This window comes from Prionailurus viverrinus, chromosome A2 (genome assembly GCF_022837055.1).
Source record: "Prionailurus viverrinus isolate Anna chromosome A2, UM_Priviv_1.0, whole genome shotgun sequence".
In the NCBI taxonomy this organism is placed as follows: Eukaryota; Metazoa; Chordata; class Mammalia; order Carnivora; family Felidae; genus Prionailurus; species Prionailurus viverrinus.
In genome coordinates this window covers 113,067,494-113,080,968 of record NC_062562.1, presented here as the reverse complement: position 1 = coordinate 113,080,968, position 13,475 = coordinate 113,067,494, and the positions used below count along the sequence as shown (strand labels likewise).

The 13,475-nt window shown below is 36.7% G+C and overlaps 1 protein-coding gene across 7 annotated transcripts in view; it reads left to right on the top strand.

Moving 5' to 3' along the window:
* MACC1 (MET transcriptional regulator MACC1) overlaps positions 1-13,475 on the top strand; it is a 97,998-nt gene that overhangs the window by 26,559 nt on the left and 57,964 nt on the right. Inside the window, exon 2 of one of the 7 annotated variants that reach the window (XM_047850801.1) lies at positions 10,148-10,155. The exons of 4 other annotated variants lie outside the window; for them this stretch is intronic. In XM_047850801.1, coding sequence (XP_047706757.1) covers positions 10,148-10,155 — 8 coding nt within the window. Of the gene's footprint in view, positions 1-4,010; positions 4,016-10,147; positions 10,156-10,219; positions 10,310-13,475 lie in introns of those variants that run through there. 2 more of the 7 variants (XM_047850806.1, XM_047850803.1) reach the window with 2 other exon arrangements.

Here is a 13,475-nt window from a genome sequence, read left to right as displayed (position 1 = left end):
TAATTAGGGAGATCAGAGAAGACCTCATTAATAAGGGGATATTTTAGTTAATATCTAAAGATGCTGAGGAAGTCATCATAGCTATGTAGGAAAAGAGTGTTTTAGGGAGAGAAAACAGCAAGTATGAAGACCCTGAGGCAGGAACATGCCTAGTGTGTTTGAGGAAAAGCAAGTAAGACCACTGTGAGTGGAGTCATGTGAGGGAGGAGAGGGTATTAGAAGATGACCTCATATTATACTGGCACCAAGTATTATAGAAAAGACCCATATAGGCTGTATGGCTTTCACTTTTATTTGGTTGTGAAAGGGAACCATTGTGGGGTTTTGAACAGGTAAATGATATGAACTGAGTGATATGGTCTAAATGTTTCAATAAGGAGAGAGTGATAAGCTATGTTGCCTGATACTGGTAGGTGAAATAAGATGAGGAATGCGAATTTTCCACTGAATCTGGCAACGAGAGGTCATAGGTGACCTTGAAAATAGCATTTCTCGTGGAGTGGGTGGATTGGGTGAAAAAGATTGGAGAGCATGACTGAGAGGAAAAAAATATTTGTGAATAAGGAGACAAGGTATTTTGTGTGTGTGTTTGCTATAAAGGGGAGAGGAAGTGGGATGGCAGCTAGAAGGTGAAGTAAGGCCAGACAGGTTTGTTTGTTTGTTTGTTTTTTAAATGTATCAAAAGCATCAGCATGTTTTTATGCTTATGGGAAAGATGCAACACAGAGAAACACATTTCTAATACAGGAAAGACTGAGAAGAGTTTTTGATGTGTTTCCTCTGCCTCGGTGAGCAGGTACGGGACCTGGGCACACATGGAGGGGAGAAAATTGTCTGGCAGCACCTGCAGCTCATCCACAGTAATAGGGGAGAAATCCCAGTATACGGCTCCAAATTCAGGTAGTTCAAAAGATGTATATGTAGAAACAGGTAGAGTTTCTCTCTGATTGCTTCTTTTTTTTTAAATCCTCAATAAAATATGAAGGAAGATCATCAGCAAAAAAATGAGAGCTGAGAAGGGTGTTAGAGATTTGACAAGAAAGGAGAGGAAAGTGTATGTGCCAGGGACATGAAGTAAGATATCCTGGAAACATTAAGAGCTCACCTGGTTAGTTCTTTAGCTACAACCAGATTTCTGGATCATGATGAATAGATAAAATATTGGATTTGACCAAGGTATGGTCCCACTAATTGGTAAAAGAAGGATGTAGAGTTAAGGAGCATGCAGGAAGGCAATTGTAATGACTGTCATTTAAACTGTGAATAGAGTAGGAGAAGGCTTGTGGGGGTGGCAGGTGAAGGGCAGTGAAAAGGTGGTAAAATTGATTGGTTGCTGGTCCTTTAAGGTGAAAGGATTATTGGAATAGAGGGATTGCCAAGAAATACTACACTAGTAAGTTTTTAGTTAGGAGACGTTTTCGGGTTTTTTTTCAAATGTTTATTCATTTTTGAGAGACAGAGAGAAAGAAAGAGAGAGAGAGCAGGGAAAGGGCAGAGAGAGAGAGACAGAGAGACAGAGACAGAGACAGAGGTTCCAAAGCAGGCTCTGTGCTGTCAGCATAGAGCCTGATGTGGGGCTCAAACCCACAAACCATGAGATCGTGACCTGAGCTGAAGTCCGACACTTAACTGACTGACCCACCCAGGCACACCAAGGGATTGAGATGAAATATTAATTTATGCTAGAATTGATCACAATTTTAAGAAATTTATTTTGTTCTCATTGTGATTTCTTCTTCATCCTGTTTTATTCTGCATGTATCCTTCTTTAGAAACAAACTATGATTTAATCACCATGACCCATTTTATGTAAAACATTTTTCATAAGAGAATATATATCATCAAACATTGGAAAATAGAGAAAAAGACAATGAAAATCAGTATTATGATTCTTACTGCTTACACACATGTACTATGGTACTTTTGACTATGTTGTTCCAGTCTTTTTTCCCTTCCTCTGATTTTGTAGAACATGATAATATAATAATAATTTTATGCATTTGATTTTGTTCAACATTTTTAAGTTTTCCATGTTACCGTCTCATAAGCATCCTTTATGCTATTACATAGTTTCATCAAGATTATCTTTAATGACTACATAATATTCCAATGAGGTGGTGTTTCATAATTTATTCAATTTTCTCTGTATTCAGGATATTTATATTAATTTGCTTTGACATTGAAATTGTATAGTGATGAATATATTTATGCATAATTAAAATATTATTATTAGATTCCTTTAGGAATCTTTATAAATTCATTCTCTTTTTTTAACCTTTATTTATTTTTGAGAGACGGAGAGTGACAGAGCATGAATGTGGGAAGAGCAGAGAGAGAGGGAGACACAGAATGCAAAGCAGGCTCCAGGCTCTGAGCTGTCAGCACAGAGCCTGTTGCAGGGCTCAAACCCATGAACTGTGAGATCATGACCTGAGCTAAAGTAGGACGCCTAACCAACTGAGCCACCCAGGCACCCCCCTGCCCCGTTTTTTTTTATTCTTCCTTTTTTCAAACAAAATCATCCAAATTCTTCAAATAGATTCTTAGAAATTTTGGTTTCTTTATATGAATCTTCTCAAAGTTTCCACATCGCATTTTATTTATTTTTATTTATTTATTTTTCACTTTATTCTTTTTTTTTTTAATGAAATTTATTGACAAATTGGTTTCCATACAACACCCAGTGCTCATCCCAAAAGGTGCCCTCCTCAATACCCATCACCCACCCTCTCCTCCCTCCCACCCCCCCATCATCCTTCAGTTTGTCCTCAGTTTTTAACAGTCTCTTATGCTTTGGCTCTATCCCATTCTAACCTCTTTTTTTTTTTTTTCCTTCCCCTCCCCCATGGGTTCCTGTTAAGTTTCTCAGGATCCACATAAGAGTGAAACCATATGGTATCTGTCTTTCTCTGTATGGCTTATTTCACTTAGCATCACACTCTCCAGTTCCATCCATGTTGCTACAAAAGGCCATATTTCATTTTTTCTCATTGCCACGTAATATTCCATTGTGTATATAAACCACAATTTCTTTATCCATTCATCAGTTGATGGACATTTAGGCTCTTTCCATACTTTGGCTATTGTTGAGAGTGCTGCTATGAACATTGGGGTACAAGTGGCCCTATGCATCAGTACTCCTGTATCCCTTGGATAAATTCCTAGCAGTGCTATTGCTGGGTCATAGGGTAGGTCTATTTTTAATTTTCTGAGGAACCTCCACACTGCTTTCCAGAGCGGCTGCACCAATTTGCATTCCCACCAACAGTGCAAGAGGGTTCCCGTTTCTCCACATCCTCTCCAGCATCTCTAGTCTCCTGATTTGTTCATTTTGGCCACTCTGACTGGCGTGAGGTGATACCTGAGTGTGGTTTTGATTTGTATTTCCCTGATAAGGAGCGACGCTGAACATCTTTTCATGTGCCTGTTGGCCATCCGGATGTCTTCTTTAGAGAAGTGTCTATTCATGTTTTCTGCCCATTTCTTCACTGGGTTATTTGTTTTTCGGGTGTGGAGTTTGGTGAGCTCTTTATAGATTTTGGATACTAGCCCTTTGTCCGATATGTCATTTGCGAATATCTTTTCCCATTCTGTTGGTTGCCTTTTAGTTTTGTTGGTTGTTTCCTTTGCTGTGCAGAAGCTTTTTATCTTCCTAAGGTCCCAGTAATTCACTTTTGCTTTTAATTCCCTTGCCTTTGGGGATGTGTCGAGTAAGAGATTGCTACGGCTGAGGTCAGAGAGGTCCACATCGCATTTTAATAACTTTCCCACTGGATTTAAGTATAGCAGACTGGTCTTACATTTTCAGTATTTCTGGCTCTTGTTTATTTATTTTATTATTTTACCCACTTTTCTATATGATTCTACATTTTTTATGCTTTCCATTCAGACCATAGCCATAAATTCTCATGTTGTTAATTAAAACAATAATTTATTTCAATTTTTAGTTACTTAGCACAGTGAATGAATATTTTATTTTTGGACTAATTTTTTTCTGGTGAGTGTTTCCAGAACTGTTTAGAATGTTGTTGACAAATGCTTCATTTTCCTTATATTGCAAAACTCAAAATTAACATCCAGTTAGCAGGTTCCTTTCAGCATATAAGAATCAAATGTGCTTTGAGATTGCAAGGAGAGGTGGGTGATATGAGGAATAAGAAAGAAAAACAACCCAACAAGCCAATGAGCAAGGCTTTACTGAACTAGAACCCCACTGTGGATGTAACAGGATCTCTGGCAACATGGCAGTCATTCTTGTAGTTGTTCCCTTGGAAAAGCTACTCAAGGCCTTCTGCATTAGGGTCTTCAGGGACATTCCCTACAGATTACTCTGCTTGTGGTCACTGGGAGTGTGGACTCTGGAACAAGATTCTTGGGCTTTGACTCCTGTCCCCTTTATTTCCTACAGTATGATGTTGGATAAGTTAATTAATCGCTATGTATTTTAGTTTCCCCAACTGCAAAAAAGAGACAATAGTATTACCTATCCCACAGCCTTGCTGTGCAAGTTAGAAGAGATGACAAAGTACTTAGAACACAGCCTGGCACAGGATGCCCAGTGATTGTTAGCTATTAGTAATTACTATAAATTTAGGTTAATCTACATGAGACAGTCTTTTCCTTATTTCTGTCATATTTCTCATGTCTTCCGTGTCTTTATTTTCTATTACTGTATTTTATTCACAGTGATTTAAAAATATTAAAAGTGAATTTGTCTTACTGTCCTCTATTTTCATCCTCTTCTCTTTGTAATTAAGCAGAATTAATTTTCTTTTTAATTTTTATTCATGGTTAAAATCTGTCTACAGGAAACTTTCTATTCCCTTCCATATATTTTATAAGTGCCATTTCATTTTCAGCTTGGGCATCTAAATCAGTTTTAAGAATCTTCCTTATTTCTTGCCTCTCTTCTATGATTACATATCATTTTCATTTAGTTTATGACTCTCTGACTTTATTTATTTTTTTCTGTTCAAGTTTAATTGGAATGCTCATTTTGTTTATTGAATGTGCCAGGAGATATACTTTGGAGAAATAAATGTTTTAATACAGTCTTATAAAAGCTTACAAGAAATAAGTGGCAAGGATGTTGGCAGAATTTTAAAGAGCATTTTGTCTCTTATTAGTTCTTCTAGTAGCAAACTGTAGGCCTCTGTACGGATAACCATTTTTTGGTGACTCAGATTCAGTTTTTCTGCTTCTTAGAGAAGACTGATACTATTTGTCCTCTACGGTCTTATTGGGAAATGAAGAGAAATATATGTTCAGAAATGTGGAATAGGGAACCTAAGGGAATATTGAAAATTTTATCAATCCAAAAGGAGGAGAAAAATAAAAGCAAATTTGTAAAACACAACATAAGATGGTAGGTAGAAATAAGTAAAAATCGTGAGGTTTTAAGTAATTGTAAAAGGGTAGCATTCAACTACTTAAAGACAGATTAAAAGTAAACATATTTTTTTTAAATCCAGCTATTTTCTGTTTGTAGTGGCATACCTAATAATCAGCCAGAGGTGTTGAAATAAAGAGGTAGAAAAAGATATGCCAGGAAAATGCTATATTTCTTTGAATTTAAGATACCATCCATTTTAAGACCCACCCTTACTTTGTGTAATAACAAATAGGAAAAAAAGCCAATTAAAATCTGACATCAATTGCATATGCATCTTGATTCCTAGAGATTTTAAACTGTGTAAAAAAAAAGTGTCTTAAAATTGTAAAGTACAACAATGAAAAGAAAGCTGGTATGGCAATATTAATATCATATAAAATAAATTTAGGTCAAAAAGCATTTACAAGAATAAATAGAAACACTAGAGGATATTAAGAGAAAATCCATTAAGAAAACATAACCCTTGCATACTTACTTGGTCTTAACAACAAAGCCCTGAACCTTATAAAGCAAAAACTGAGTGAATTACAAGAAAATTTAGCACCTTCAAAATTATAGTTGGAAATTTTATCACATCTCCTACAGAAACTTGTAAATCACACAATTGTAAAATAATTATAACAATGTAGTTCAAAAACTTCACCTCATAGACACAAAAGGACTCAGGGAGTTTTTACCTAACATTAATAATTTTTTCTTTAACTTCAGATATTTTGTGTTTTTGTATTTCCAACTATTTAAATGAGAAAAGTGATAATACATTATTATATCACCCCAAACCCTCAACTCCTTTCCTAAAAATGTTTTAAAAAATACTAAAACAAACATACACATTAAATACCACACAGTTAATGCCGTCGTATACAAACCAAAAACTCAATATTGCTTACTGCCAGTAGCTTCAAAATTCACATGTCCTTTATTTATACTATCTTCATTTTGAAATGGCTACTTATGTTTCCAGTGTTCTACTGGCTGAATTTGAAATGAAACTTTAGGTTTTCTTGATATTGTTTAGCTAAATATGTTCCTTTGAGTTTAAGGGAATTTTTTTTTTAATTTTAAATACTTTTATTCCTTAGAAAGACAGTTGGCCAAAATATTGTAATGGGAGATTCACATGTTCTATAAAGTTTATGTATTAAAAACTAGAAGCCTTTTTACTGGGAAAATGTTAATCATAGAGATATTTTTTGGAATGTGCATGTGTGTGTGGGGGGGGTATGTCTAGGGAGAAAGAGAGAGCTAGAAAATGCCACCTGGAGCACAAGTAAACTTTCTTCCTAAGCTACAGGTAAAACAAAGACTTATGCTAAAACAGGCATTTACATTATCTCGATATCAAGAAGTGTCTCCATCTAGATCTTATAATTCTAAGAAAACACAAGGAGATATGAACCGTTGCAAAGCAGTGTGAAGGAGAGAGTATTTGTCCCTAATCTAGAACAGAACTGGTCTTAGATATCATTCCTGGGCTATGCTAGGAAAGGCCACACCACCCACAGGGAAGAGAGAATCCTGCAGTTTTCATGTATCACCCTGAAATCCCATGTCTAGTACAATGTCCTAATGCATGTTTTTGCCCCTGGAAGTGTTGTCATGTCAGGGTGAGCATCTGGAGCTGCCATATATTTTATTATGCCCAGTAAGAAGTTTGTCTAACAAACCAAATGAAAAAAAAATATTTTTATCACCTTATAATTATGTTAGTGGCTCTCAATCTTTGTTGTACATCAGAATGTCTTGAGAGCTTTTTATAAAAATAATGATACCTGGGCTCCACCCCAGGATCTTGGGATAGGTTTTGGGCATCTACATGTTTTTTTAAAGTTCTGAAGTTAATTTTGATGCAGAGGAACCATTGGGAACCACCATTTTATACTAACTTGGTTAGGGTAAATGGTCAGGGGACTAACTTGGACAAAGCTCCAGAACAACAGTCCAGGAGGACCCTGACCTGGCATCCGATGGTGCTAGCGACAAAACTCTGAGCCTCCTTACATTTTACCCATCTGCACAGGAGAAGCCCATTAAGTCCACAAAGCAGGATGGGTCTCAGCTGAGGGAAACACAACTCCTAAACCTGAGTATTACCCATGTATGTTTATTTGTTTATTAATGTTTATTTATTTTTGAGAGAGAGAGAGAGAGTCCAAGTAGGGGAGGGCACAGAAAGGGCGACACAGCTCCAGGCTGTAAGTTGTCAGCACAGAGCCTGACACAGGGCTCAAACCCACAAGCCATGAGAATCATGACCTGAGCCAAAGTCGGACTCTTAACCAACTGAGCCACTCAGGCACCCTGAGTATTACTCCTATTTTAAAAGAAAAGGGTCATGGAAAGGAAGAGAGAGAAAGGACTTCTTCTTGAAAAGGTTTGCAGTCCCTTTGGGTTGCTAAGTGAGGGGGTTCAATTTTTTAGTCTGATTTAAGGAGATCAAAAGGACAATAATGGATAATTCTATTCATTTCATTCTAGATGATTTTCTTCGTTTTTAAGTTGCTGTTTTCATTAGAATTTAATACCTGAAAAGAGAATACAAAAATAGAATTTGAACATTAAAATTAATCATTCCTGTACGACTTGGTTGTATAGATATTTGCTTCTCTTTTTCACGATAGTTTCAAATGTTTTAAAAATGTGTACAGATAGAAGGAATTTACATTGAATATTTTGCAATCTCCATGTGAGACCATGTATTTATACCCTAGTATTTGTAATTACAGTGACCAACCATCCTGGTTTTCCCTGGACTGAGAGATTCAAAACTGGATAGCCCTGGACAAACCCAGATGGATGATTGGTCTACCTACTTGTAACCCATATTTACTTGGGAAGCTGTGTTTTCCTGTTATTCGTCCTTCTAAGTAGGGCTCAACACCTCTTATTATTCAATATAATTATTTTTGCATCAGTAGGTCATATGGACATTTCTGAAGATTATATGGGAGAACTAGATGGTAGGATTGGCAACGGATATGCCTAAGTGTTTCAATGAGAATATTGTCATTAGTTACATCTTCTTATTCCCCATCTCCCTTTTAGGCTTCAATCACTTGCAGTCCCAACTCCCCACCCCATCTTACCCAGGGAAATTTTGGGTTTTTTTTAGCTTCCTTCTTCAGACTTCTAGTACAATCCACCGCTACTTGATACTATCTTCAAATAAGTGAAATTTTGAATATTTAATTGTCTCTCAGAAAGGAAAGAATCTAGTTTCCAGTATTCAGTGAATAGTGAAGCATTACTAATAGTAAAAAGACTTCTTGTTTGGCTAAATTATATTATATATATATATATATATATATATATTATATATATTATAATTGTAATATATAAATATATTTATATATTCATCCATCTCTGTCCATTCATCCATCCATCTGTCTCTCTGAGTAGGCCCACATGTTAGTATTTTTCAAGTTTGTGCTTTGATAAATACTTCATACTTTCCATGGTGTTCTCAGTTTACACAATTGATAAATAAAAACATGGTAATTCCCTAAAACATTACGAATTAGACATGGAGAACTTAGGGGAAACTCCTGCTTTACGCATTGGATGATGTTGCATAATGAGTGTTCCTTTTTTAAATCTTACCAGTTTTACCAAATTTTGTCCATGTGCTCATTAGTTCATGAACACTGTGTTCTCATTTAAAAGCCACTGAACGTTGAAATTTACTTTCTGCCAAGAAGGTAGACTTGTCAGATGATATGTAGATGATTCACAGCAATGTTCTAAGTTCAAACCAAGGAAGACTGTGGGTGTACACAAAATGTTTGTCAAAGGGTGTTTTTCTTTTGGCAAAGAATATTGGGAATCTTATAATTAATTCTGTCCAATAACATTGGGGCAATGGGTAGCTGAAAAACGTTATATTTTTGTTGAAAAGAGATTGATAAACTCTAGTTGGAAAATAATAGAGTATTTTTCCAATTATTCTCTTTAGAGAGGTGAAAAGAGCATTATCAGGTTGAATAACCAATTAAGCTAACATGGCAGTTAAACTTCCACGGTCCCTTTATTGTTCTCTCTTTTCCAATATTCCTTAAGTATCTTTGTCAGTAGCCACTCTTACTTCATAAAACCAAGAGAAATGACACAGATGTGAGAAAATAAAACAAACAAGAACTATCATGTTAAACAGTGATTAGTTTTAGTTGGAGATTTGTGGTATTTGATTTGCACAACAGCTTTAAAAAATAAGCTTTATTGAGATGTAATTCACATACCATTATGACAACTACTTAAAATCTATATTTCTGCACTCTGTCAATGAGAAAAAGTGATGCTCAGACCGCTGTATTCATTTGTAAGCTTTGTTTTGAACCCATCTGTCTAATTTAGAAATCTGTATTGTTTCCACCATACCCTAGTGCCTCTGTTGTCAGAAACCTAGCACTCTTTCTGGCAGGAGCAATGAAAATAGGGGTGACTGGGTGGCTCAGTGGTTAAGCGTCCAACTTTGGCTCAGGTCATGATCTCATGGCTTGTAGGTTCGAGCCCCGTGTTGGGCTCTTGTGCTGACAGCTCAGAGCCTGGTGCCTGCTTCAGATTCTGTCTCCCTCCCCTCTGCCTCTCCCCTGCTCATGCACTGTCTCTCTCCTCTATCTCTCAAATATAAATAAATATTTTAAAAAATTATTAAAAAGAAAGAAAGAAAATACCTGTTAAAATCCTCTATGGAGAGTGAAGAAGAGACGATTGAGCCCCAAGATACAACTGGTCAGTAGTCTTTTTTTTTTCTTCTAGGGAGTGAGGTCAGTGTCTCAAGCCATCTGAGGGAGAGGAACCCAAGCTTCTCAAGTGGGTCCAATGGGAGAACTTGTTTCTACATGCTCAGGAATAATAGAAGGGAGAAATTAGAGGAAAAGAAAGAAAAAGGAATCAGCTGGTTGTGCCACTTTTTATATGGTATTCCATTTGACTATTAAAGCTGCCCTATGAAGATTGTGGGCTCATTATAGAATAATAGAAGTAATACATAGTAATGTAATTCTTGCTATTGTTCTTTTTTAAAGATGATAAATAACCCCACAGAAATGTTCTGTAACTTTCTCAAGTTTATACCCAGGGTCTAAAACAAGAGAATTCTAATTCCAAAGCCTGTATTCTCTGCACTTTGCCAAAATGCATTTATATATAAGAAACAGAAAAACAAATACTGTTGATAGGTGAAAAACAGTTAGATCTCACAATGTCAAATATTCTATTAAATGATGGAGTTTTGTAGGATATGAAGCTTACAAAAAAAAAAAAAAGACAGAATTATGCCCAGGGCCTTGCAAAGGGCTTTGCAAACAAGGGTATTACAGGTTCAGCTTCATTAGCTACCTTTAAAATCTGACTGTGGTTCCACCCCTTTTGAACCACTAGTTGATCTCTGTATCTTTTGAAAAATACAAGCTAGGAAGCTTTTCTTGCACTGATGGGTGCAAGAAAAAGAGTCTTAGGGTCACTGTTACACAGTTCTTGTATCCAAGAACTTGCTCAACAATTGAACTTGTTCTGTTACTAGGGACAGGTTTTACAGCTAGTTTATCTTTGAAGGTTTGCTAGGAGCATACATCGTTTAAACTTAAACTTGAGAGGCACATCACTGAGACTATTATATGACAACAGGGGGCATTTGATAACAAATTTATTAAGTGTTTCCACAATGAAAATACTAAAGCCTTGCTCTGCGACTTAGAAAGTACCCATACACTTTTGTGGGAGAGCAATAACACAATTGTGTTCTGGGGAACATTTCAGCCCATGTCACAGCCACCAGATACAGAGGTAGAATGATCTGTTCAGGCCTACATTTGAGCTATTTGTCTCAATTTTCATAAGAATGTAACTCTCATTTTTAACTGAGTTGATTGTTTGGGTCTTCAAGAGAAAGTGCTGCTCTCAGTCCTCATCAAGAGCTAGAACCTCTAACTCCATGTGGATTAAGAACTAGAAACAGAAACTCAGTTGAAAGAACTAAATATGGTGGGTTTTACCAGATCAGATGATCTATCCTGTCTTTTTGTAACCTAACATGTATTTTTGTATCTGGTTAAGGCGGCAGATAGCTGCTTAGCTGGATCTGCTACTTTCCATCTGATTTGATCCCATTGACCTTGGGCAAAATGCCATCAGGACACATTAAGAAAGAGTTCCATGAAAGAGACCCCAGTGCTGAATACAGGATAAAAGACGGGGTGAGGATACTGTTCCCAGCAGTCCTGGTGAGGCTGGTGCTTCTGCCAAGTGGTTTATTTGTATGGTATGGTCACTGTGAGGCTTGTAACTAACAATGAATTCCCTGCTGTGATCTCTTTGAGAAAGTGAAAGCCAAATTTGTGGCTGATGCTAGCAATAAATGGAACTTAAAGCATGATGTTCATAGTTATTTATTTTGGGTTTCCTACCAACTCTCTGCAACTGTCACCCAAATCACTTTTTTTTAACTTTCTCACTGAAGAATAATATACACTTGCTTGTTGTTTAAACACACCATGTTTTTTGAGTATTTGTAAGCATTTTCAAATTGTTTTTAAACCAAAGAAAGGTATATGTGTGTGTGGTTGTGTGTGTGTATCCTTAAAATGAATATAATGAAAACGAATATTCAAGTTAAAAATATATCTACTGATCATCAGTTATATGCTTAGGTCATTAATAAAAGATTCCTGATTTACAATGAATATTTATCAGAAGCCTGTAATACTCCCTTAAGCACTTCGATATCCATGGAGTATTCCCTGAACTTTCAAAAGATCCCTTACCTGTGTTTTTGGATGTTGGTTGTGCTCTGTGTGGTGGAAGAAGAGATGCTGTGAGACTGAAGTAAAGTCAGGATATAGAGGGCTGACCCTACCTATGGATTTGGTTCTCTCTTGCCTTGGCCTAAAAGTCATATTCAAAGACTCTTTGTTTCGTAGGAGGTATGATACAGGAGGAGCATGAGGTTAGGGCCACTTTATTTCACTCTCATGGAGTTAAAATGTTTATCATTTTTTGCTTTGAGGTCTTAAAATCTATACTACTATTACTTTTGACATTACATAGCACCAAAACTTAAAAGGATCTCATTTTTAAGTCATAGCATCCATCAAAATAGGTAGAACTATTTTTATACCCTCCTTTTTTTCCCTATAGAGTTCAACTTAGGAGATGACAATTTGAGTCCTGAACTGGCCAGTGATGAACCTGCTACTTTGAGCAGCTCATTTTAATCTCTTGCTGCTCATATTTATCATCTGTAAAATGAACATCCTTTATCTAAAATAGTACTTTTCCTTTCTTCATGGTAACTTACAAATACAGTTATTTCTTTGGGTCTGAAGACTAAGGGTTGCCAACTCTATGAACCAGGACTGGCTACGTAATTGCAGTGCCCAGTCCAGAATAAAAATAGGAAGCCTCTTGCTCAAAACATATTATATATTTTAAGATTTAAATAGCAGAGCTTCTGTTAAGCATGAAGACCTCCTGAGGGTGGGGCTCTGTGTGGCCACACAGGTCACATACTCATGATGTGGGTCCTGCTGTGAACTTGGTGAAGGTCTCAGGGATTAAAATAAAGGCTTGATGCTACTCTCCAGCAACAAACCCAGGGCATAGTGTCAGGTCTCACTTCCACTGGAAGGGAAGGTCTGACCAATGGGTAGGAATCACAGAGTAGAGTTCCAAAGCTTGTTCTCCAGAGTCTGATATCCCTGTGTTCAACCATTAGCCCTGGTGCTTAGTACCTACCTAATGTTCGGCAAATAAACTCTGTGAGCCTCTATTTCCCTACCTTTATTTTTTTTTTAATTTTTTATGTTCATTTATTTTTGAGAGAGAGAATGTGTGTGAGCTTAGGGGACAGAGAGAGAAGGGACACAGAATCCAAAGCAGGCTCCAGGTTCTGAGATGTCACCACAGAGCCCGACATGGGGCTCAAACTCATGAACTATGAGATCATGACCTGAGCCAAAGTCAGATGCTCAACCAACTAAGCCACCCAGGCGCCGCATGAAAATATTTTTAATACCACATAGTCCAAGAGTTAAATACAGAACAAAACATGGAAACATGTAAAGGAGATCTGAGGTGTTCAAGGAAT